We start from the raw sequence: 21,368 nt of genomic DNA, 5'->3' as shown, positions 1-21,368 counted from the left end.
CCGTGTCCCCGCAGAAGCATATCCAGCAGGGACTGCCCAGCAGTTGTCCTTGTCCGTCCAGGTGACATCCTTCCGTGGGCTGCCCAACCTGCATGGCGACACTCGGGACAAGTGAGCACAGCATTGCAGGAGGTTGCCTTGCTTTCCCAAACTCACCTGGTGCGGGGCAAAGTCCCCCTGCGTTTGCAGATGGGGCCGTCGCAGGCCCTTGCTTGGGATGAGCCTGCAAGAACCAAGAATCGGGCTGTGCTTGGAGAGCAGCCCCGCAGCAGAAAGGGCCACCAGCAGCCTGAGCGCGGCAGAGCTGGGACCTTCTGCCCTCCCGGGCTCTCTTCCCCATGTGGCAGGGTTCCTCCCAGTGTCACCAGTCAGAACGTGCTGGCGTGCTGCTGGCTTCCCAAAACTCTCTGCTCCCTGAGTGGCACCATCAGACCCTCTGTCCCTCCCGCACAAGCTCACCCCAGTCCCTGCGCATCCCGGCGCAGCCAGAGGCAGGTGCAAGGCAGCCATTCTCACCTCTGCCTGTGCCTCCATCAGCCTCTCCAGGCTCCTGGCGCGCAGTGTCCTCCACTGGGCAGGAGAGAAGGAGGGGAAGAAGGTGAGCAGCCATGGCTCTGCTGCTCGGCTGCAGGAGCAGTGCTTGGGGACAGGGCCCAGAGCAGAGAGACACTCACGGCATGGCGGCGGCTCAGCTCCCTCTCCAGGAGCTTGATGGATGTCAGATGGGTGACGCGGGCTCCCTTGCATCCTTCTGGTGTCCTGTGCACCGGGAAGGGAGAGGGAGAGAGCTGGGTGAGCCCCAAGCCGTCTCTTGTCTCTTGTCAGGCAGCTGTGCCCGAGAGCTGCTCGCAGCCACGGGGGCACCTTCCCCAGCTGGGGGCTGTGTTCCCCCGTCCATCCAGCTTCTCCTGGAGCATCCCCCCGGCTTACCCCAGCAGCGTGGCCACCCACAGCTCCTTCAGTGCCTGGGATCTGCAGATAGAGAGGAGAGAGAGCGTCAGGCCCTGCTGCCCCCAGCCCTGGGCAAAGGTGGGTGCCTGCACAGCCCTGTGCTGTGGGGCAGGATAGAGGTGCTGTCCAAGCCCTGGGTCGCTCTGTCCTGCCTGAGCGGCTGCATTTGCCTTTCCCTTCTGGGGACCAAAAGGTGACCAGGGGATGCAGAATGGGGAAACATCCCACATCCCTCCCTCCCTGCCACCGGGCTGCCTGCTCCCTGCCCAGCTCTGCATGCAAGGCAGAGGCCTGTGTTCATGGGATGGCGTGGGCACGGCTGGGAACCTCTGCTGCCCGACCACGACTCACCCAAAAGTGGCGATGCAGGAGCCGGTGGGCCAGGCGAGGATGACAGAGGTGCTGTCCTCATCGGTGCCTTCCTCCTCCTCCTGTCCATCCTGCCCCGCAGCCTCCTTCCCGCTGCTGAGCACCCACAGCTGGTCCAGCGCCAGGCGGAGCTGTGGGCGCAGGCTGGTGCCATGTCTGCAGAGAGCAGAGGCGGGCACTGAGCTGGAGGGGGGCTCCTTGGGCTGGGTCCCCACGCGCAGAGCCCTGTCCCCCACCTGCCCTTGGGACGGACATTGGTGCCTCCAGCACCGAGGGGCCGGGGCCTGGGGCTGGTGCCAGGGTGTCCCTGGGCCGGGGCTGGGGGCAAGGATCTGGGCTCTGAGGGTCTTACCGCAACTTGGCGACCACCAGTTCCTCGTGGAGGAGCAGAAGGCGCCTCTCGCTCCTCTTGCGGCCCCGCGTCAGCCGCACGTCCGCGCTCAGCACCGGCTCGGCGTCGCTGAGAGCCTCCCTGCAGAGCAGAGAGCGGCGGGCGTGAGCAATGCCAGTGCTGCGTGGCCCAGCTGTGCCCGCGTGTCCCCGAGCCCGGGGGGAGCCCACCTGGAGCCGCAGGAGCAGCTGGCCTGGCCCATCCTGCCCGGGAGAGGAGGGCCCTGGCCGTGCAGCGAGGAGGGGGCCCAGCCGGCGACGGCGAGGCTGGGAAGCGGGGTGCTGGTGCTGTGGCAGCGCTGCTGGGCCAGAGGCTGCCTCCTGCCAGCGCCGCTGCGTGCCAGCACGGCTCTGCCCTGCTGCCTGTGGTGGCCGTGGGCTCCCCGTGACCAACGGTCTGAGCCCAACGGAAAGTGGGCGGGGCCTGCGGGGCGGGGCTGGGGCCCTCTCCAGTATGGCCGGGCCTGCCTCGCCCCGGGGAGCCCCGAGCAGGACAGGGCAGGGGGCAAGGGCCACCTCCCTGCGCCTGCGGCCAGCGCTTTGCCCTGGGGTTTGGACAGGGTCCTGCTCGATAAAAGAAGCTGTTTTTCCTAGAGGTGACCGTTGTGGCCTGAGGCAGACTCCTCTTGGTGGAGGCCGGCCTAGCGGTCGGAAGGCCTCTGGCACACAGGCCGTGCCAGGCCTCAGGCCCCAAGGCGCTGGAACTGGAGCAGGCCCAGCAGGAGGAAAAACTTCCATTTTTACCAAAAGACGGGGGGACTAGCAGCCGTCAAGAGCCGCTCGTGTCCTGCCAGGCGCCACAGGGAAATGAAACGTGTGGTGAGCTTCGGCAGGAATTGTGGTGCCCCTGGAGCACCACCCTTGCTTGGGAAGGCTTTATTCCACCTGGGTGCTAAGGCTTCACCCTTGGCAATCAGGGCTGGATGAGCGCCACACAGGAGCCCCTGCCCTGTTAGCCATGACCTTCACCCAGCCGGTGGCCGACACGGCCAGGGGCGAGTCTGTGGGGTAGGCCGTGACCATGGCAAAGAAGGGGAAAAGTAGTCAGCTTTTGATGGCCCGTGTCTCGTTTCACTGTTGACCCTAAGCAATGCCTTGCTTCAAACAGAAGTGATTCAGAGAGTTACACACCCGCCCTGTTCAGGAAAAATGCAGGAAATCAGAGACATCTAGCAAATTCTCTTGTGGCTGTTGTACACTGCAGCAAGAAGCAGCGTGGGTCCAGTGGCTAATGCTGGAAGGGGAATTCAGCACTTCTGGGAAAGGGAGATAAAGGCACTCTTGTGGGCCAGGCTGGGATTGGAGAGCCTGGGTGGGTGTCTGGGGTCCCAGCTTTCCCGCAGTGCTGACTGTGGTGCCTGCTGCTTGTTCTTCCCTGCAACGCCGGTTGCATCCACCTGCTGGGGCTGTGCTTGGGAAGGGCTCCGGGGGTGAGCAAGCCCATGGGAGAGGCCTGGGGAGAAGCTCTTCTCCAGAGATCTACCAGAAACTGTCCAGAGCATCCGAGAGGATGCTCTGTATGACAAGGGAAGGTGCCCGTTGGTCCAATGTACGAGAGCCTGCAGGGCTCCCATCAGGGTCCTTTGACCTACCCATCCTCCAGCCAGCAATCCAGGTGCTGGGGGGTCCCATGTAGGTCTCCTGAGGTACCCTTTAGCCCCGGGCAAGGTGTCGTGCCTCAGTGTGTGCTTGCAGGGCATGTTTCCTTCCTGCTGACAAGGGTGGAATTGCAGTTAAATGCCCCTGGGCGATCCCGAGCCAAGCAAACTTTTTTCTATGGGTCACACTGCTTTGCAGTCCATGTGTGTGGTTCAGCTCCTGCATGGGAGCTGAGGACACGAGGTGACCTAGCTCGGAAGCTGGCCACTCTTGCTCCAGGCAACTCCAGTTGCTTGCGTTTTCCTTCAGCTTCCCCAGCCTGATCATCTCCACTGTCACCTCCTCCCTGTCCTACAAGAAGTATCCCTATCCCAGCCATTAGGACAGTGGCACAGCACTCAGAATCCAGATCACTGGTAGAGAAGAAGGACAGAGGAAAAGAGACGTTCTCCTTTGAAAGAAATCCTTCTTTGTCCTCCTTTAGCTACTAGTGGATGAAAAAAAGGGGGACAGAATTTCAGGCCAGCCACAGCACTGGCTTTCAAGCCTGAGCTTGTCATCTCATGGCTGTTCTGGAATGTGGTACAGTGAAAGGAGAGATAGAAATGGCAAATTTTCCCCCTCGGGGCGATCAAATGCTGGCAGAGGTTGCCCAAGGAGGTTGTGCAGTCTCTGTCCTTGGGGATCTTCAAAGGCCAAGGGCACACAGTTCTCAGCAACCTGCTCGAGGCGAGCGTGCTGGAGCAGAGGGCTTGGCCCAGAGGACCTCCACGGGTCCCTTCCAACCCCACCCTCCTGTGTGGCTCTGTGCTTTGCTTTTGCCCTGGCGGAGATCTTCAGGGACTTTGTGCTCCGTTTTGTCTTGCCTTAGGGGTACGATGTGCTGTGGTTTGGGGGCAACAAGGTCAAGTATGTCAGAGGTCAAGCGAGTTAGTGTCAAAGTGTGTTACTGTTATGGACAGAATCTGTGTTTGTTGGCCCTGTGTTCCTGGGGTTATGGCATTTTTATCTTATCTTGTGATCTGTGTGGTGGGGTTTTTTTGTGGAGAGTGCCTTTTTTCAGCTATTTTGCCTTTGTGGGGTTTGGATGGGTGCCTTTGGTTTGTGTATGATGTTTCTTCTGGTTGTTTTTCTGCTGTGCTGGTGGATGGTGGTGGGCTTTTCTGTCTTGAAACCATCGTTAGTGGTCTAATAGATCTCCTGCAGGTCAGGCAGTGTCACTTCTGGCGTGGTCTGACTCATTTCTGGTGAGCTGGTAGGTAGGTGTGGAGGACTTGTGGTCCCTCCAAGGAGAATGACTGCTAGAGGACTAACAGGCAGATCTGTGGAGGGGTGAGAGGACCGCTGGCCCATAAGTAGTGACTGTCAGAGGACTAAGTGTACTTGAATTTACGTGGGCTTCCAAATTCGTGGTTATTTCTCCTGCCTTGCAGAAAAGCCATGGGAAGTCACCAGCCACACGAAAGGACAAGGGGGTTCCCAAGGCTACGTGGCTTCTTGGGTTTTGCTTTTGAGTAAGAAAGTCTTGTCTCAACATGAGTACAACTGTGAACGGTCAATTTTGCTAACTTTAGAAATTAGGGAGCAGCACTTTTGTGCTGTGCCTCACATGGCTGCCAGGGCAGGGCGAGAAGCAGCAAGAGAATTCCTTCCTGGCACCTTCTCCAGGGGAGCCGTGCTGCACTTACCCATAGTGAGGGTTTTTTTGGCTCTTCATGATTGCAAATGTGAGAGGTCCATTTTCTCACCACAGAACGCAGGGAGCAAAACTTTTGTGTTTCGCCTCACATGGCTGCCAGGGCACGGTGAGAAACAGCAAGAGAATTCCTTCATGGCACCTTCTCCAGGGGAGCAGTGCTGCACTTTGACAGGGTGAGCTCTGGTTCTGCATGAGTGCACAAAGTTTTGGTCGATTTTCTCACCACAGGAAGCAGGGAGCAGAACTCTTGTGCTGTGCCTCACATGGCTGCCAGGGCAGGGTGAGAAGCAGCAAGAGAATTCCTTCCTCACACCTTCTCCAGGGGAGCTGTGCTGCACTTGGACAAGGTGACTTTTTTTTGGTTCTGCACCATTTCAAAAGTGATGGTTCTGTTTTCTGACCACAGAAAGCAGGGAGCAGAAATTTTCTTTTGTGCCTCACATGGCTGCCCGGGCACGGTGAGAAGCAGCAAGAGAATTCCTGCCTGGCACCTTCTCCAGGGAGCAGCGCTGCACTTTGTCAAGGTGAGTTTTTTGGGCTGTGCATTATTGCCACTGAAAAGAGGTCAGTTTTCTCAGCACAGAAAGCAGGGAGCAGCACATTTGTGCTGTGCCTCACATGGCTGCCAGGGCAGGGTGAGAAGCAGCAAGAGAATTCCTGCCTGGAACCCTCTCCAGGGGAGCAGCACTGCACTTTCCCAAGCCATGTTTTTTGCTTCTGTATGAGTTCTAAAGTGCTGTGTCAATTTTCTCACCACAGAAAGCAGGGAGCAGTACCCTTGCGCTGTGCCTCACATGGCTACCATGCACGGTGGGAAGCAGCAAGAGAATTCCTTCCTGGCACCTTCTCCAGGGGAATTTCCCAGTTCCCGAGAGACTCCTGGCACCAGCTGCAAGGGGGCTCCCAGCCGAAGGGAATTGGGGTGGGAATTGGTGATGTCTCCTTTCCTTAGGCATGTTAACACTTTGGAATAACAATTGGATGCTTCGCTTCTGTTGCTCTTTTCTCATATTGCTCACAGTAACTGCTACTGGTTCCTTTTATCATATTGCATGCTATTTTCTTTTATTGTAATATAAGAAACTGCGTTTGATATATTCCATCATTTGATATATTTGATAGATTTGATTATATTTGATGTAGAGTTCAGCTTTGCTGTGTATCCAGTCAGTCAGCAAAACATAATTTGGCGTAGTCGGCATCGTATGAAGTAAAACTCTATTTAAGAAGAAAAAATGTTCCTCGACTTGCTATTGGCAGGTGGGAACCATTGCCTTACGGTGTTTGGGCCAGAGTGGTCTGGTGGTGCTGGGCAGTTGGGCCGTGCCAGGGACAGAGGGACGGGGGCAGGGGAGGGGGCGGGGGGAAGGGGTTTAGGGACGGACGGGTGGGAATGGATGAAGGTGTTTAGGGATGGAGCGGGGTGTGTGGGGGTGGGGCAAGGATGTGTGTTTGTGGGAGTGGGTGGGTGGGGGGTGGGGGGTGGGGGGAGGTGGGTGTGTGTGTATTGATAAACCGGGGGTGGGGGCGTGGGGGGGGTTGAGGGTGTGTGTTATTTAGAGACCAGATTGGGGGGCCTGGGGGAAGGGTTTTAGGGACGGACGGGGGGTTGATGGAGGCCTTTAGGGAAGAACCGGGGGGTTGGGGGAAGGATTTTAGGGACGGGCCGAGGGTGGGGGAGGGCTGGACCAGGGTCTGGGGGAAAAGGTTTTAGGGACAGGGCGGGGAGGTGGAGGTGGGGGATGATTTCAGGAACAGCCAGGGTGGAGGAGGGGGTCAAGGGAAGTCTTTCAGGGTTGTTTGGGGGGAAGGATTTTAGGGACGGATGTGGTGTCTGGGCGGACGTTTGATGCCACCGTATAGATTCCACTGTATATACGTTTATGTCCAGGGATTCTGTTAAGGGAAGGCTGCTGGCTCGGCAAAGGGACAAGATGTCTGAGCTCCCCAGTTACCACACTGATTTGGTGTTTAGCTCTACGTTAAACACACCTGCGCACAAAGGTTAGGCCAAGCTGACTCTCTAAAGCTGTTAGAAGTGACAAATTAAGGGACCTCTCATCCAGGGAGTCAGCCTTGGGAAGGATGGGGAACAAAGAATGGATGGGGAAAAGATCTCCGTTCTCTTCAGTGATGCAGAAAGAGCCTCTGGGTGAGGACGTTGTGGCCACAGGAGGAGACAAGCCGATAGAGTGCTGCGATCCGCAGAATGTTGGTTGGAAGTCGGGCAGAGGTAATTGTTGTGGGGGGAGATCGCGACCTCTGACTCAGATACCCCCCGAGAGAGGGCAAGGCCCCGCTTGGGGAGCATGGGGAGCTAGTAAAAAACCTCAGCAGTGCTGTCTGAGGGTGTGTGCTCATTTGTATTAAAGCAAGAAACTTGTAACCCATCCTGTGCCTGACTGAAAATGCATGTGTAATGCGCTATGAGTGTGCAAGTGCTCTGCTGTCCATAGCGCGTGCCCTCGAGTAACTGGGTGAGCACGCTCAGAGGAAACATTCCCCCGTGCTCCCAGCACTGCCATAAAGAATGCCGGCCTTCTGAAACTTGCAAGCAAGGCTTAGAGGGTTTCTCTCCATGACCGACTTTATGGCATCATTCCCACCATACTGGAGAAAGCAAATCTTTTATTGTTTGGTGGTGAAAGCAGCTTGGGCAGTGTCACTGATGTGCAGCACTTTTTTAACCTCAGGTCTAAAGTGCCACCGGTCCCACCGTGGGGTACATCCTTCCTCAGGCTTTCACCAAACGGAAAGGATGCATCAAACCCACCCCACAAACACGTCCTGCCCTTTTTTTATCTTTCCTGGAACGTGGGGACATGACCCTGCTGGGCCATCAGTGCCACCTGCCTGGGAGCCAAGATGGTGCCTTTGCATTCCAGGCTAGGAACTTACCTTCTTTTTTTCCTTTTCAGTGACTTTAGAGCCATCCTTAGGGAGGCTGGTTAAGCTGGTTTACTGCACAGCTGGTCGCCAGTGGAGGGAAATGGTAAGCTCCGCTGTTGCCTTTGGTGTTTACTTGTTACTGTGTCGCTCATTTGAGGGATCTTCTCATGCCCCGGCAAGCAGAAGCTATCACTCCACTTTAGGCCTTGGTCTAATAGTCATGCAAAGCAACATTGAAAGTCATTCTGAGGTCTGGAACAGGCCCCAATATGCATTTTATAAAAGTGCTTCTTGGCTGCTGTTTCTCTTTGTATGGGGTTTTTTCCCATTTCCCCAGACTGCTGAAGCTCTGAAAGGCGCCGATGAGCTGCTCTCCCTCAGTTTGCTCCTTTGCCTTTGGGGAGTGCGGTTCATGTTTTCTTCATGGCTTTGCAGAGGAGAAAATCCATGAGTACACCACCTTGGTTTTTTCACCTAAGCTAATTTCAGAAACTGCCTCCTTTAACTTAAACATGAAACTCTTCTTCACCTCTTTGTGCACTTGTAGAAAAGCAGGGTGGGGTGGGGGGTGGGGGTGTCTTCAGGAAGTGCCTGCAAAAGAGCCTTTGGGAGATCCTGTCCCTTGACTCACATGTGGGGTAGTGAAGAGTCTGAGAAAGTCATGGGTGTTTTGGTGTTCACCTAAGCAGGTTTTCGTTTTGGTTTTTTTCTTTTTTCTTTTTTATCTTATGTAGCTTATGTCACCAGGTAGTGACAGCCTGGGGATGACAGGAGGGGACAGCAGGCAGTGGCAGTGTGGAGTGTGACCAGAGGGGACAGTAGGCAGGGACAGGCCTGGGGGTTACCGGAGGGGACAGCAGGCAGTGACAGCCTGGGTGGTGACAGGAGGGGACAGCAGGCCATGACAGCCTGGGAGGTGACAGGAGGGGACAGCAGGCCGTGAAAACCTGGGGATGACAGGAGGGGACAGCAGATTGGGACAGCATGGGGGTGACAGGAGGGGACAGCAGGCCATGACAGCCTGCGTGGTGACAGGAGGGGACAGCAGGCAGTGGCAGCATCGAGGGTGACAGGAGGGGACAGCAGGCCGTGACAGCCTGGGGGGTGACAGGGCACGGGGCGGTGACAGGCTGGGGGACAGCAGGGACACCGGCGGCCCAGGCGGGGCTGATGAAGGCCCCTCCCCCAGGGGCGCTGAGTGGCCCCCTGAGCCCCTCTGTCACAATGCGGAGCCGCCTGGGTTGCCATAGCGAGCAGCTTGGCCTGGCAGCGCTGGTGCGAGGAGGGAGCGGAGGCCGAGCCAGGGCCTGTCCCCATCGTCCTCCCACCGGGGCTGCGAGGAGGAGCCGGCGGGCTCAGCCCGCGCTGCTGGCCCCAGCCCCTCGGTGGGCCCTGACCTGCTGTGGGGGCCGCGAGGCCAGCTGCTGCGTGAGGTGCCATCGCGGAGCGGGCACCGCCTGGCCCCGGCCATGTCGTGTGTCCACTACAAGTTCTCCTCCAGGCTGAACTCCGATGTGGTCACCTTTCACGGCCCCCACATCTCCCTGCGCGACCTCAGGCGCCAGATCATGGGCCGCGAGAGGCTGAAGGCGACCCACTGCGACCTGCAGGTCACCAACGCCCAGACCATGGAAGGTGCGTGGGGGCGGCGGGCGCGGGGACCGGGGACCGGCCGGCTGGCGATGGCGCAGGCGGCCAGTGAGGCGGTTGGGCCACGGCCGGCAGCGGTGACTTGTGCTGGGGCCTCAGAGCTGCTCTTCCGTGGTTGTGCGCTGGCAGCTGCCGTCAGGGCTGTGTGCGCAGCCAGGCACAGCAGCGTACGGGGCCCGTGTGCGACACCGCGCGTGGAAGAGGTTGGGTTTCTGGGAACCCTTCTAGCTAAAACGATAAGGGAATGTGGGACAATGCCTTGTCATCACAGACCTGCCAGATTTCTTTGAAAGCCGGCAGAGAAGGCTGAACGTGATAGAAAAGGAGTGGGTGGCTAATTTAAAGGGGAAAAAAAAGTGGGTTTGGTGACTGAAATTTGTCTTCAGCTACTTTTACTCCACCGCGTTGGAAAAGCGGTGCTTGGCTGCTGCAGAAACTGCTCAGTAGCAACGTTTTGGATCAAGAGTGTATCTGTGAGTGAGAATCTATGCAGACCCTGGAAAGCCATCTTGTAGACGAGTGTTCTGTCTAAAGTATACTTGGCATTTCTTGCTAATACAGCTTCTTTGCTGCACCATGCTACACATTCATTCAGATGCTATTGAGCATCATGTCTTCATTTCTTTCAAACGGTGCATTTTTGTCGTGGTACTGCGTGTTAAACGGTGTCAGGGCAGTACTGAAGTTTTATGGCAGATCAGTTATGGTGAATATACCTAGAAATGTTCTTAGAGAAACCCTAAGTTCTTTTGAATCTGAGAAATGGTGCTTGATTCTCAGAGACGGTAATGGTTTTGTATTACTGAGTGTGCTGTTTCAGTTTGGTAATCTACCGTCTGGCAAAGCTTGCATGTGATTAAAGACTTTGGAATATGACTTGTCAGAAATACAAAGACTTGGAAACCGTCTCCATTCCTTAAACATTCAAATTTTATCGGTTGGGGTTTTTTTTCTTTTTTCCTGTGGTTCTGTGACATTCCCACAACAGTCTTGTCGTTACAATGTGTACTCATAGGATTTTTTCCTCTCCCTGTTTGATGTATTAAAACTTAAACAGAATAACATGCCTGCTGCGGTAACTGTAACTTTGGCCCCAGCCTTTCAAGTGGTTGGACCTAAACACGCTGTTTACCTACAGACAGGTAAAGTAGGTTCAGGAGAGTATCTGTGAGGAGACTTAACAGCACGGTGTTAGGGGTCTTGGGGGTGTTACGGGATCGCGTGTCATATACAGCAGTAGAGACAGACACGCAGGTAGAGGCAGACGTACAGGTTGTGACACAGATGCTTACTGGAACTTTTGTAAGGGTGTTTTCCCCGTGAAAATGCAAAAAATTCCCCAGCGGTTGTCAGAGCAAAGCTAAGGAATACATTTCGGTGTCATTTATGTGTATGCCAGATTTTGGGGTTTTATACATAACCGTGACTTTCCGTTTTTATTGGACAGCATCTACGTGCTTAAAGTCACCTTCAGAAGATGAAGGAAAGAACTAGGCCTGGATGTCCTGCCTAAAGGGGGTTCTTGGAGATCCTCCCTGTGGAGATATGGTAGTGGGTTTTATAACTTTGTGCAGGAGTCCTGACTAAATGTTGGCATGATCTTGGAAAGACCCTTCAGTGAACCTTGAGTGAAGATGGCCAACTTGTTCAGAGTTTTCCGAGCCGCGTGATCACGGAAATCTCGTAATAGAAGCAATGCTAATAGAAGCTAAAAGTAAACAGGATTTTACACATCACTGGGGGGAAAAAAAAGAGATGGTGGACTCTTTTTGAAGATGGTGGGAAGGCAAAATGGATGGTTGGGATGTGTTTTAAAAGGTGGGAGGCGGGGTGGGGGTGTCCTCTTCCGTGCTCGCTATTATAGAGACATGTTCTAGGGTTTTGTAAGCTAACAGGAGCAAAAGCAATGAAAGTTAGATCAGGAAAGAGCCTCATGTTTTAGCAGACTCTGCTTTAGTGACTTTAGAGACCATTTTGCTGTTGGCATTGAAACGATTCAAAACAAATGGAAAAGATTTTGCTGCTTGTGTTTGACTATCAGACCTGAAGATTTCTGGAAAGGTACCGTGAGTGTGTGGACATGATAAAAGCATGACGCTGTGTGTAAAATGTTGCTTTTCTATCCGTAAAGGGTTCCCTGAAGTGCTATGTCACGACATATTAATATCACTCTTACGAACTGACTGATGCTTTCTCTGTATTGATGTTGTTTTCAGAATACACAGATGACAATGCCCTGATTCCAAGGCACTCATCGGTAACTGTTAGGAGAGTCCCTGTCAGAGGAGTTAAAGCTACCGGCAAGACAGACCTTGGGTAAGTAGCCATAACGCGTTGTGTTCTTTGGGAGGGGTTTCAGTGTGTTCACCTTCTTTGTGGCTGTTGGTTTACGGAGGCATTCCGGTTGTCTCTTTCTTGTTAAAGCTGCTGTTAAATTGTGTTGTGACAGGGCAGATTTGAATGTATCTGTCCCAAAGCAGACTTAGATTTTTCAGCCCGCTGGGACGTGGCATTCAAAGTCCCACAGTGGTAGCTGTTCAGACGTTTGAATTGGGTTTGTTCTTGGGGTTGGTTTTTCTGAGAGTCAAGTTCTCCATCCTGTTTCCTCTATGCAGAGAGATTCCTTATTTTATGCTTTTGCTTGTATTGCTTTTAGAGTAAACGGAGAGACACATTGCAGTGTGAACTGGTAATTGGTTCCCATCTGCCAGCAGTCCGAGTCCCAGTGTTTGACTGCTTCCTTTGTTTGGGGGCGGGGGGGCAGGGTATTCTTACACCCCAGAGGGGTGGGGGTGGCGGGGCTGCATGCTGTCTCCAGAGGAAAGACTGAGAGTGGCCAGCTGGCAAACCGTGCGAACAAGAAGTTTCATTCTTAAGTGATTCCTATTAGTTTCCTAAAGACAATGCCTGTGTCGGGCAAGAGAAAGAGAGCAACGTCCTAGAGCGTATTGCCTTTTGTGCCAGGACGGTGAAGGAGCAGTTGATCTTTTCCAAACCTGAAGCTCAGAAAGCAGTTGGGCACATTCCCAAATGTTGGTAGTTACCTTTCTAAGTTTGATTTCACCCTAAGCTGCTCTCTGTGCTCCAGGTATTACTGCTGTATTCCTCAGATTTATGGAGGACAGAGAATCTGATTACAATTGCAGATATTCAAATGTAAGCCTGACTACAGCATTGTTGCTGTCATCGATGTATTCGTCCAGTCCAGTTCTGTATCAGCTGCGTCAGCATGGTTTGAATGGTCATGTTTTCCAGCCTTCTTCAAGACAGACCTCTCCTCCACCATTAGTAGATATTATTGACTTGTGGTTTTGCCGTGTCTTTCTAATGTTAGTTCTCAATAAATAAAGTATACCGGCGAGTTTCAGCGTGTCTCAAAGAAACAGTACAGCAGCATCCTAGTACCCATGAAGCATCTGCAAGCAAACCCCCCTGAATTTATGTGGCTCTCCTGTAAGCTTTGGGCATATTAGTGCTTTCAGGCACTACCAAGAGTTTCTGGATGCCACAGCGCTGTGCTGCTAAGCATGGCCTTGTTTGGGGGGTTAATTTAGATCGGGATGCTTAGTGCTGTCTTGTCAATATAGCCTCCATTTCTGGTTGGATGACACCCTCTCCTGGTGTTGGAATGCTGCCCTAAAATGAGAGGCTAGGTGCCACTAGCATCAAAGATCCAAGAAGCACCTGCACGTGGGGATAAGGGATGAATGCCGCTGCTCTGCTAAAGTTGCAAATGGATCAGGCAGGTCAGCTTTCTATTCCTTCAGCTGGAACCATTGTGGAAACAACTGGTAGAGTTGTTAATGTTTGGGAATGGTGAATGCATGCTGTCATGGTGGAGAGGCCTTCAGGAATGCGTTAGTCACCTTGTAGTATCTTCCTCAAGGCAAGTGGATGAAGAAACCATGGTGTGGTAATCTAAAGCTTTTCCTCGTGCTTCCTCATCTTCAGGAGGTACGTGGCTGTACTTGCGAGCCTGGTGGTGGTGTAGCAGTGGCAGGAAGTATGAGCCTTTCTATTTGTGCAGGACTTGCACAGCAGCCTTTGGGTTGCCTCTGCTCGTGGGACGCTTTGGATGAGGTATGAATTGTTTGTTAACTAGATGGGCGGTTGCATGTTTGATTCATGAGTAGCATGCAGGTACAGACCAACGAGTATGTGGAATCTCGGCAAGGGCTTGTGTGTCATAAGTGTTCCCTAAAATATTGTAGCATGTTCAAGATGATCTTAAAGGAAGTTCTGGTAATCAAGACTTTTTTTCTTATTTTTTTAACACAGGCCTCCTCGATCTCAGAAAATCCTAGGAACTGCTTTCAGGTGATGTTTCTACTGCTATTTGTAGTCACTTTAGGCTAAGTATGGTAGGTACCTGAACACAGTGCTTGGGCTTCCACCAAGAAACACTTTTCTACAGACAACTGTTCTCGTTTTGTCAGAGGAGTGTAGAAACCAAAGTGCTCTATCTGGTACCTATTTGTGGTAGTGGGGCTATACAGATTGCCTGAAGGTGCCTTCGTATTTGGATGGCTGACTATTTAAGAACAGAAAAATGTAGCACAGTCTTCACAGTTTTGGTACTTAGAGAGCAGAAAGAAAATATCTGAGGACTTCTTCTTGCACTGCTGTATTCTGTATCTTAGAGTCATTGGGGGCAAAGAAGGAATGGGATTTTGGGTTTTATTTCAATTGCACTGAATGCACCAGGAGAGCACACTTTATGTATAGAAATAAATTTCCGTATTCATAAGACTGCCAGTACACAATGTTTTGATGTTCAGGTTTTATAAACTGTTTTCCCTGCTTTATGTTGGTTACGAGTGCTTTATTTTAAGTTCTGATCATCTTTCTTTCTTCTTCTAGAAGTCGAACTGGGCCAGCGAGTAGAACATCAAAAGAGGTATGTAAAAACACAAGCTGAAACTTTTTTCTACATGCTGCACCTAAGTCTAAGAAATGTAGCCTTGTACTAATTTTTTAATATATATAAAAATATATAAAATATATATGGTTTATATATAATATTTATAATATATATCTCTCAAACATATTTTCCAGTGAAACATAGTGTATGCTGTAAATCCAATGTATTTGATTCAGCATAGTGAAAACTGAGCAATGCCAACATTTGCGCGGTTCTAATGTGAATAATGGTATTTGTGCCTAGTAACGCATTGCATTTCGTACTGAATAGGCTAGAATATTTCTTGTGTGACTGTGTGTTGTACCGATAATGTATGCTCATTTTTAGAGCTTGTAGGTTCAAGGTTTGCACCACTGAACTTGGTGCCACTCTTCAGTACGCCACCACTTTGAATTTACATTTGGAAAAGGGGCAGCATTTTTCTTCCGGTCAGAAAACACTGTTGTTCTGCTGCTAAGACATGAATAAGTAACTCGAGGAGACACTTGACTAGTAATGGCCTAGATCTCCACTTGGCCCTTGGGGGGTATGCTACGTGCAACGATGCATTTCAAAATAGCCCTCATAGTACAAACATTACTTTGTGGTGGTGGTTGGTTTTCATCTGTAAGTATAACTGCTTGTTCTTCACTAGAATGGAGTGAGGCATTACATGAGCTCTAGGTCACTGGATCTGATCACTTTGTAAGCTCTTAGGATAACTTAATCGAGAAATTCGTGAACTTGGGGTCTAATTAAAGTAAATGAAAGACAGCGCAAAAACTATACTGCATTCATGAATCATACTTGTGTGCATTTAGTAAATGATGAGCTATTAACTGATTAATTTATAAACTGCACTGACAATGTTTCCTGTAGTGACACTTCCTACTCAAATAAACGGAAATAATTTTTTTAGATCCTTTCGAGCTGCAAATGGACAGCTTCCTTAACCCTCCGTCTTTTAAGCAGTTGTGAGCATTTGACAAGGGTCCCCCTCTGAGGTATTCTGAGCAATAGGTTGATCTCAGGAGGGGTTGGTTGCTTTAGTTTCTTCTCATTAACAACGTAGGCATACTTAAGCTGTTTAAGGTTTGGACTTTGTTTTGAACAAGTATAAATTCCACTGGCTTGGAGGTGGCTCTTCCAGTGACACTCAGAGGATATAGCGCAGGCTTTCATACAGCAGTAGGGGTGAACTATTGCTCTGTTTTGATTGTAGAACTTGAGTATGTGTTTAATTTTTCTGAATAGATTGGCGACCCTTCCGCACCTCTTTCTCTGGCCCAGCTTATTAAGGTATGCTTAGATGTACTTGCTTGTGAAATCGTGTTAAAAAGAAAGGGGTGGGTGTGGGTGTGTATCCTTGTATTTTCAAACCTTACACTGTGCTCTCTAGCTGGATAACTGCTGTAATATGAGCAAAACATTAATTGTTAATAATTCAGAGTGTTTCTCCTAACTTTAAAATATTACTTTGATACTATCCTGTAGAGAGTAGTTCCCAGCTTGGGAAGATGGAAGGGGAGCACCTTATTGGCCTCAGTGTAATGCTGCAGTGTTACTCATCTGCAAGACACAAAGAAGCAGCACTTCAGAAGCTGTTTACCATTTTTCATACGTCCCGCTCATTGTTCATTGGAAACTAACACCATTTTTACAGCAGGATTTAATTGGCTGTAAGTCATGGACATTTCTAGGGCCTTTGCAACAGCCGGAACAGACGTGTTTCTGGAACATGGACAATTGCATGGCTGTTTTTGAATTTTTAGTCATTACAGTTACAGATCCATTCTTTGAATGGTGCGGGACTGCTTGAATTGTGGCATACAGATAGAGGACGACGCAACCTAATTTGTTTACATGCAGACTGTGAAAAGTGTGCAAGTGCACCTAATTGTTGATAGGACTGTGCCAGTGTTTATGCGAGGCACATCAGCAGACGTGACCGCCTGAAAGCATATTTTGTAATGGAACTGCTTGTATTTTGTGCTCAGCAACGTGTAACGTTGTCTGGGGAAACACTAGTGATTGCACTTGGTGAAGAGGCGTAGTGCTAGCCACAGAAGTGATTAAAAGCATAGTCTTTAAAGTTACAAAGACTAGAGAAGGCAGGGCCTAACGCAGAGGAGCTAGTTCTTTCCTCTGAAAATGAAGGCCAGAGCTCATGTCCAAGAGAAAGAAATCCTTCCCACTGGGAACGTCTTCCCTCGCTCGCTGCACTTATTTATTTTCTTAATAAATTTAATTGTGTTAATTAACATTTTGCGGCAGGGTGGGGGTGGGGGTGGAGGTGTGTGCAGAATTAGTTTGGGAAGCAGCCACCAAAAGACATTGGTCTCCCTCAGGGCTGTCCCTTGGTTCTGTAAAGTCATGTGAAATTTACTCTAAAATGTGGAAAACTGTCCAAGCTTTTGAGAAATTCAAAGATTTCAGAAATACGGAGATAGGTAACAAAGCAGCTCCGAACTGTTACCCTAGCCCCTTTAGTGCAGGCTGGCACAGGAGGCAATGTGTAGTAAGAACTTTTCTGCTTTGTTATGACTATGTATTGAATGCCATATTTGAATGGTGGTCTGTTCCTAGAAATGTGTTGTGGGTTTTGGATGTGTTTTGTAAACCATTTGGGTTCAGACAAATCAGTCAAGTGTCTATAAAAAGTTCTCTGCAAATGTTACTGGAAATGATTTCATAGATGGAGATCTGGATTATGTTCCTGCGTATATGGAACAGCTAGATGAAGTAACATGTGGAAACTAGTTGGTTGCTTTCGTGAGTGAATGCATGTGAAAAGGAAAACATGAGCAGTTGGTCTGTAGGATAGGTGCTTGAAGTTCCAAATAATTTACAGTCACCCCCTTTGACCCTGCTTGTATCTGGACTAGTGTGTAATAGAAACATTTGAAGAAGTACTGTGTAAAAAAAACCATCTGGCTTCCATAGTTCGAAGATCTAGTTCTGCGTAAGGTTTATATTACAATTTGCGTGTTAAAAGGACAGTGCCAACTGGAAAAAAATTGTAGTTCAGTCACTTCCTATGAAGAAGCGAGTGGCGGTGGGGGAGGGGGCGGAACCGTGCGGTTTGGACTGCCTACAGCACATGATGGTCAGATGTCTGCTGAAAAGAATCTTTTCTCTTGCTGAGGGATTATAGAAAGCTTGATTCCTTTTAATGCTTCTGGGTCTGAAGCTGAATTTCAGCAAGCAAAACCAACTGCCACGACTCTGAAGTTGTGTGTCCTTTTGACACTGCAGAATGTAAATACTGCTACTTGCACACATCTTTCTCAGTTAAATGTACCATGGCTAGCTTCTTTGACTAGTCTGGAGCTTAAAGACCAGCTTCAAAATGCTGGCTGGTGGGCTTTTTTCTACACATAGCTTCAGTCCGCTTGGACAAAACTTGGATTGGCTTCACAAGTCTTTATGTAAGGTACAAAGAGAGCCTATTTGTAGCCTAATGTGCGTGTCAAATAACCATTACCTGTTAAACAGACTGCCAACCTGGCTGAAGCCAATGCTTCCGAAGAGGATAAGATAAAGGCGATGATGATACAGTCCTGCCATGAATACGATCCATCCAAGTAAGTATCAAATGTGACCTTCAAAGGTTATGGAAGAAGTATGGAGATGTTTCTTTTAAGAAGAGAGACACATGCATACCTTTTCCTTTTTTTCCCCAAACCTTCTAGTTACTTGAGGGAACCCTTGGATCTGCCTCCACCATCATCCAGTTGCTTTTGCTGTGGAAAACCTGGCCACTATGCCAAGAACTGCCCGGTAAATAGGGTAAGATTGGGGCAGGCCTCTGGTGTTACCGAGCTTTTAGGGTTTTTTACCTTGGCATTTATGTGACAAAGACATGAACACTCCCAGTAAGAATTGTTTCTCTCGGGGCGAAATGTTACATGGCAATGTTGCAAAGCCCTCCCAAATTCAAGGGAAACTTGGAATTCTAAATGTGAAACTTTTTTTTTCTCTAGGTCACAGACATTAAAGATGTCCATAGATCTTTCTCAGTGAACTTTCATACATATTTGTATCTATTTCAATAGTACTGGAAATGTTCCTGGTTCTAACTCTTTCTAATGACAGTTCAAAGTTGTTGGTATTTCCTCTAAAAACAAGAGGTTTCTGTCGACCCCGTCTATTGAGTATCTGTCAGTTTTAACTACAGAAGCCTCTGGCTGAATATTCATGCCGTTTAACATCAGTCCCTGAATGTACGTGCAGGAGGAATGAATTCAGCCTTCCTATATAGATGTGAATGTAAGTTTCCATGGGGGCTGATTTGGAGACCCTGAATTAAGCTCTCACACGTTGCCCAGGGGCTTTGGAGGGGGAACAGGTTTGTGCCTCTGCTCTGAGCGGACGGTGAGCAAAGGGCTGTTTCACCCTGAAGGGTCCTGAAGTTAAGCCAAAGAATGACGACTGGGTTCAAAACTCTGCTCAAACCTGTGGTACGTCCTGGCTATGCTCGTTGGGGAAAGCAGGAGTTTGAGTCGAGCAGCCATTATGTTAGGTAAAAGGAGGGGATTAAAGGCTTTCGCTGCTTAAAATTATCTCTGAAACGTCATTTTAAGTGTGCGTCTGAAGAGGAGAGATGTCTGCATTTCTGTTCTCAACAGGACAAAAATGTGGAGCCTGTTTGCAGAATTAAAAGGAGCACCGGAATTCCAAGGAGTTTCCTGGTGGAGGTGAAGGATCCCAACACAAAAGGTGCCATGCTGACAAAGGCTGGGAAATACGCAATACCAACTATTAATGCGTAAGTATGGAATTAATCGGACCGACCAAAATGCGAATGAGAGCAACCATGTGTAAATGTCTGAGTGGCAATGCAGCCGAGGTGGCCAGCCTCTAATTACGAGGGAGGAAGCACTACCGTCGTATCTTAACCTTAAAATCTGCAATACTTGCCCATATTGAAATAGAGTAGTCCTACTGTTCATGCCCCGGGAAGCTGGCTGACCTTGGGGTATGCTAAGAACCTGTATTTCTGCAAGGCATTTCAGTAGTGTTTCCAGCTGGCATCATTCTCTCTGAATGCTCATTTTGCTTCTGGTTTATGTTTCAAAGGCTTCTTGCAAAATTTAACAAATAGCCCTTGGACTGAGATTTCCTCCTCCTCTGACTTTTAACAAATCTCATGTGTGAAACGGGCTGAAGTGTTCCTGTTGCTATAAACTAAGAAATTACTGCTGTGTGCTGACAGGAGTGGCTGTTGGAAAGTGCACTCGGTAGCACTTCCCTTTTTCTGTCATGGATCTCCTGTTGTAGAAGCTGTAGCACAGACTTCTTTCATTTACAAAATGAAATTACTTGGGGACGAACTTTACCCTGATCCAGCAATTTGCACTTACCCTCTGGCAAAGGAGAGGTGGGATTCCTTTCCCCTGCTCTCTAGCTGTCAAGCAATTATTTTTCTAGTCTGAGCTCATTTCGTAGTTGATCCAACGGATGGGAGAGTTCTGCAGAAGGAAAAATGTTCCCCCCTCCTTCTTCTTCTGATAGTGTGGCTCTAGAGAAGTCATTTAGCGTAAATGCCTACGTTGTAGAAAGCCAATGTGGAGTGAGAAGACTTCCATCTATTACCTTTGTTTGATAAAATCCAAAGCTTGGAAAATTTTTCCTTTCCCATCTTTCACTTTTTTCTTTTTCCTTCCCCACCTGCCCTCCAGGGAAGCTTATGCTAGAGAGAAAAAGGAAAAGCCACCCTTTTTACCAGAGGAGCCCTCCTCCTCCTCCGCAGACAGGCCTGTTCCAAACGAGTTGTTATGTCCCATTTGTAAAGATCCAGTGACGGATGCAGCGCTTATTCCATGCTGTGGAGCAAGTTATTGTGACGAATGTAAGTGCGTAATGTAATGTAAGGAGTAAACTCCCCTCCCGTGTTTTTTAATCCAAAACACCACATCAGATCTTCTGAAAGCAGGAATAGGAGATCACCTGTGCTACCAGGTCTATTTCATACTTCAGTACGCCCGGAGTAGGAAAGGCCTCTTCTCCGTAATGGGGGGGGAAAAAAAAAACAAACCCAAAGGCCAAAGAGCTTTTTTCCCTTTCTGTGTATCTAGTCAAATCTTCTTCACATGCGGAAGGTCGAGTACGAGAAGAGTGCATAATTGTGCAGGTGAATACAGTATTAGATATGGAATGCACGTAGTTTGTCCACAGCTCTTTCTCTCATACACAACTATAGAGCCAGCTCTGGTGACTGACTCTGGTCCGCCACAAACAGGCAGTCGGGCATTTAATCTACATTCTTTGCCACAGGAGTTGGTTAAACCTTCAAAACTCGAACCGACTCATGGCTTTTTGAGATGTGCTTTGTTCATTAGCCTTGATGTTGGTGGCTTCTTCCTGTACTCGGTAGTAGAAAAAAGACTAGTCCAAACATCAGGACACAGCCCACTCTATGGTCTTCAGCTGTTACAACAGGGAAATGTCAAAACTGTATAGCGATTTGCTGCATACTGGGCATTTTTTACACTAATGAACATTTATAGCTTCATGCTCTCCATTCAAGACCATATCCAGCCATTAATCGTCTGTGTGTTCTTATAATTGATGAGAACCCCAAAGAGTTCCCTACTTTGGCTGAAACCTATTTTGACGCTTCTAATTACACACAGGTATTAGAACAGCTTTACTGGAATCGGAGGAACATACTTGCCCGGCGTGTCATCAGACAGGTGTTTCTCCTGACACTTTAGTTGCCAACAACTTCCTGCGCCAGGTAACGTGGTGACTTTTTCATCAACTGTTTGTAAGGAAAGTCTGTTTGTAAAAAGCTGAAAGGGAGGAAATTATTGACATCTCCTTAAAGAAGGATAAACTGAATAAGGCTGCATTTACTTTTCAAATGCATTGTCTGTTGTTACAGAAGCTGACAACTCTTTAGAGATAATCAGGCAAACT

The 21,368-nt window shown here is 49.6% G+C and overlaps 2 protein-coding genes across 2 annotated transcripts; both read left to right on the top strand.

Annotated features, from left to right (window-relative positions):
- Window positions 1-9,352: 9,352 nt before the first annotated feature.
- Window positions 9,353-14,465, top strand: LOC130157256 (E3 ubiquitin-protein ligase RBBP6-like). The gene is made up of 3 exons (XM_056356666.1): window positions 9,353-9,532; window positions 11,764-11,863; window positions 14,408-14,465. The coding sequence occupies exons 1-3, from the start codon at window positions 9,367-9,369 to the stop codon at window positions 14,463-14,465; spliced, it is 324 nt and encodes a 107-aa protein (XP_056212641.1). The 5' UTR covers window positions 9,353-9,366.
- A 2,706-nt stretch (window positions 14,466-17,171) lies between these two features.
- Window positions 17,172-20,450, top strand: LOC130157033 (E3 ubiquitin-protein ligase RBBP6-like). The gene is made up of 5 exons (XM_056356181.1): window positions 17,172-17,189; window positions 17,943-18,031; window positions 18,140-18,236; window positions 19,076-19,215; window positions 20,129-20,450. The coding sequence occupies exons 1-5, from the start codon at window positions 17,172-17,174 to the stop codon at window positions 20,313-20,315; spliced, it is 531 nt and encodes a 176-aa protein (XP_056212156.1). The 3' UTR covers window positions 20,316-20,450.
- Window positions 20,451-21,368: the final 918 nt, after the last annotated feature.

Source organism: Falco biarmicus, chromosome 11 (genome assembly GCF_023638135.1).
Source record: "Falco biarmicus isolate bFalBia1 chromosome 11, bFalBia1.pri, whole genome shotgun sequence".
NCBI lineage: Eukaryota > Metazoa > Chordata > Aves > Falconiformes > Falconidae > Falco > Falco biarmicus.
This window is presented reverse-complemented; position numbering and strand designations above follow the sequence as displayed.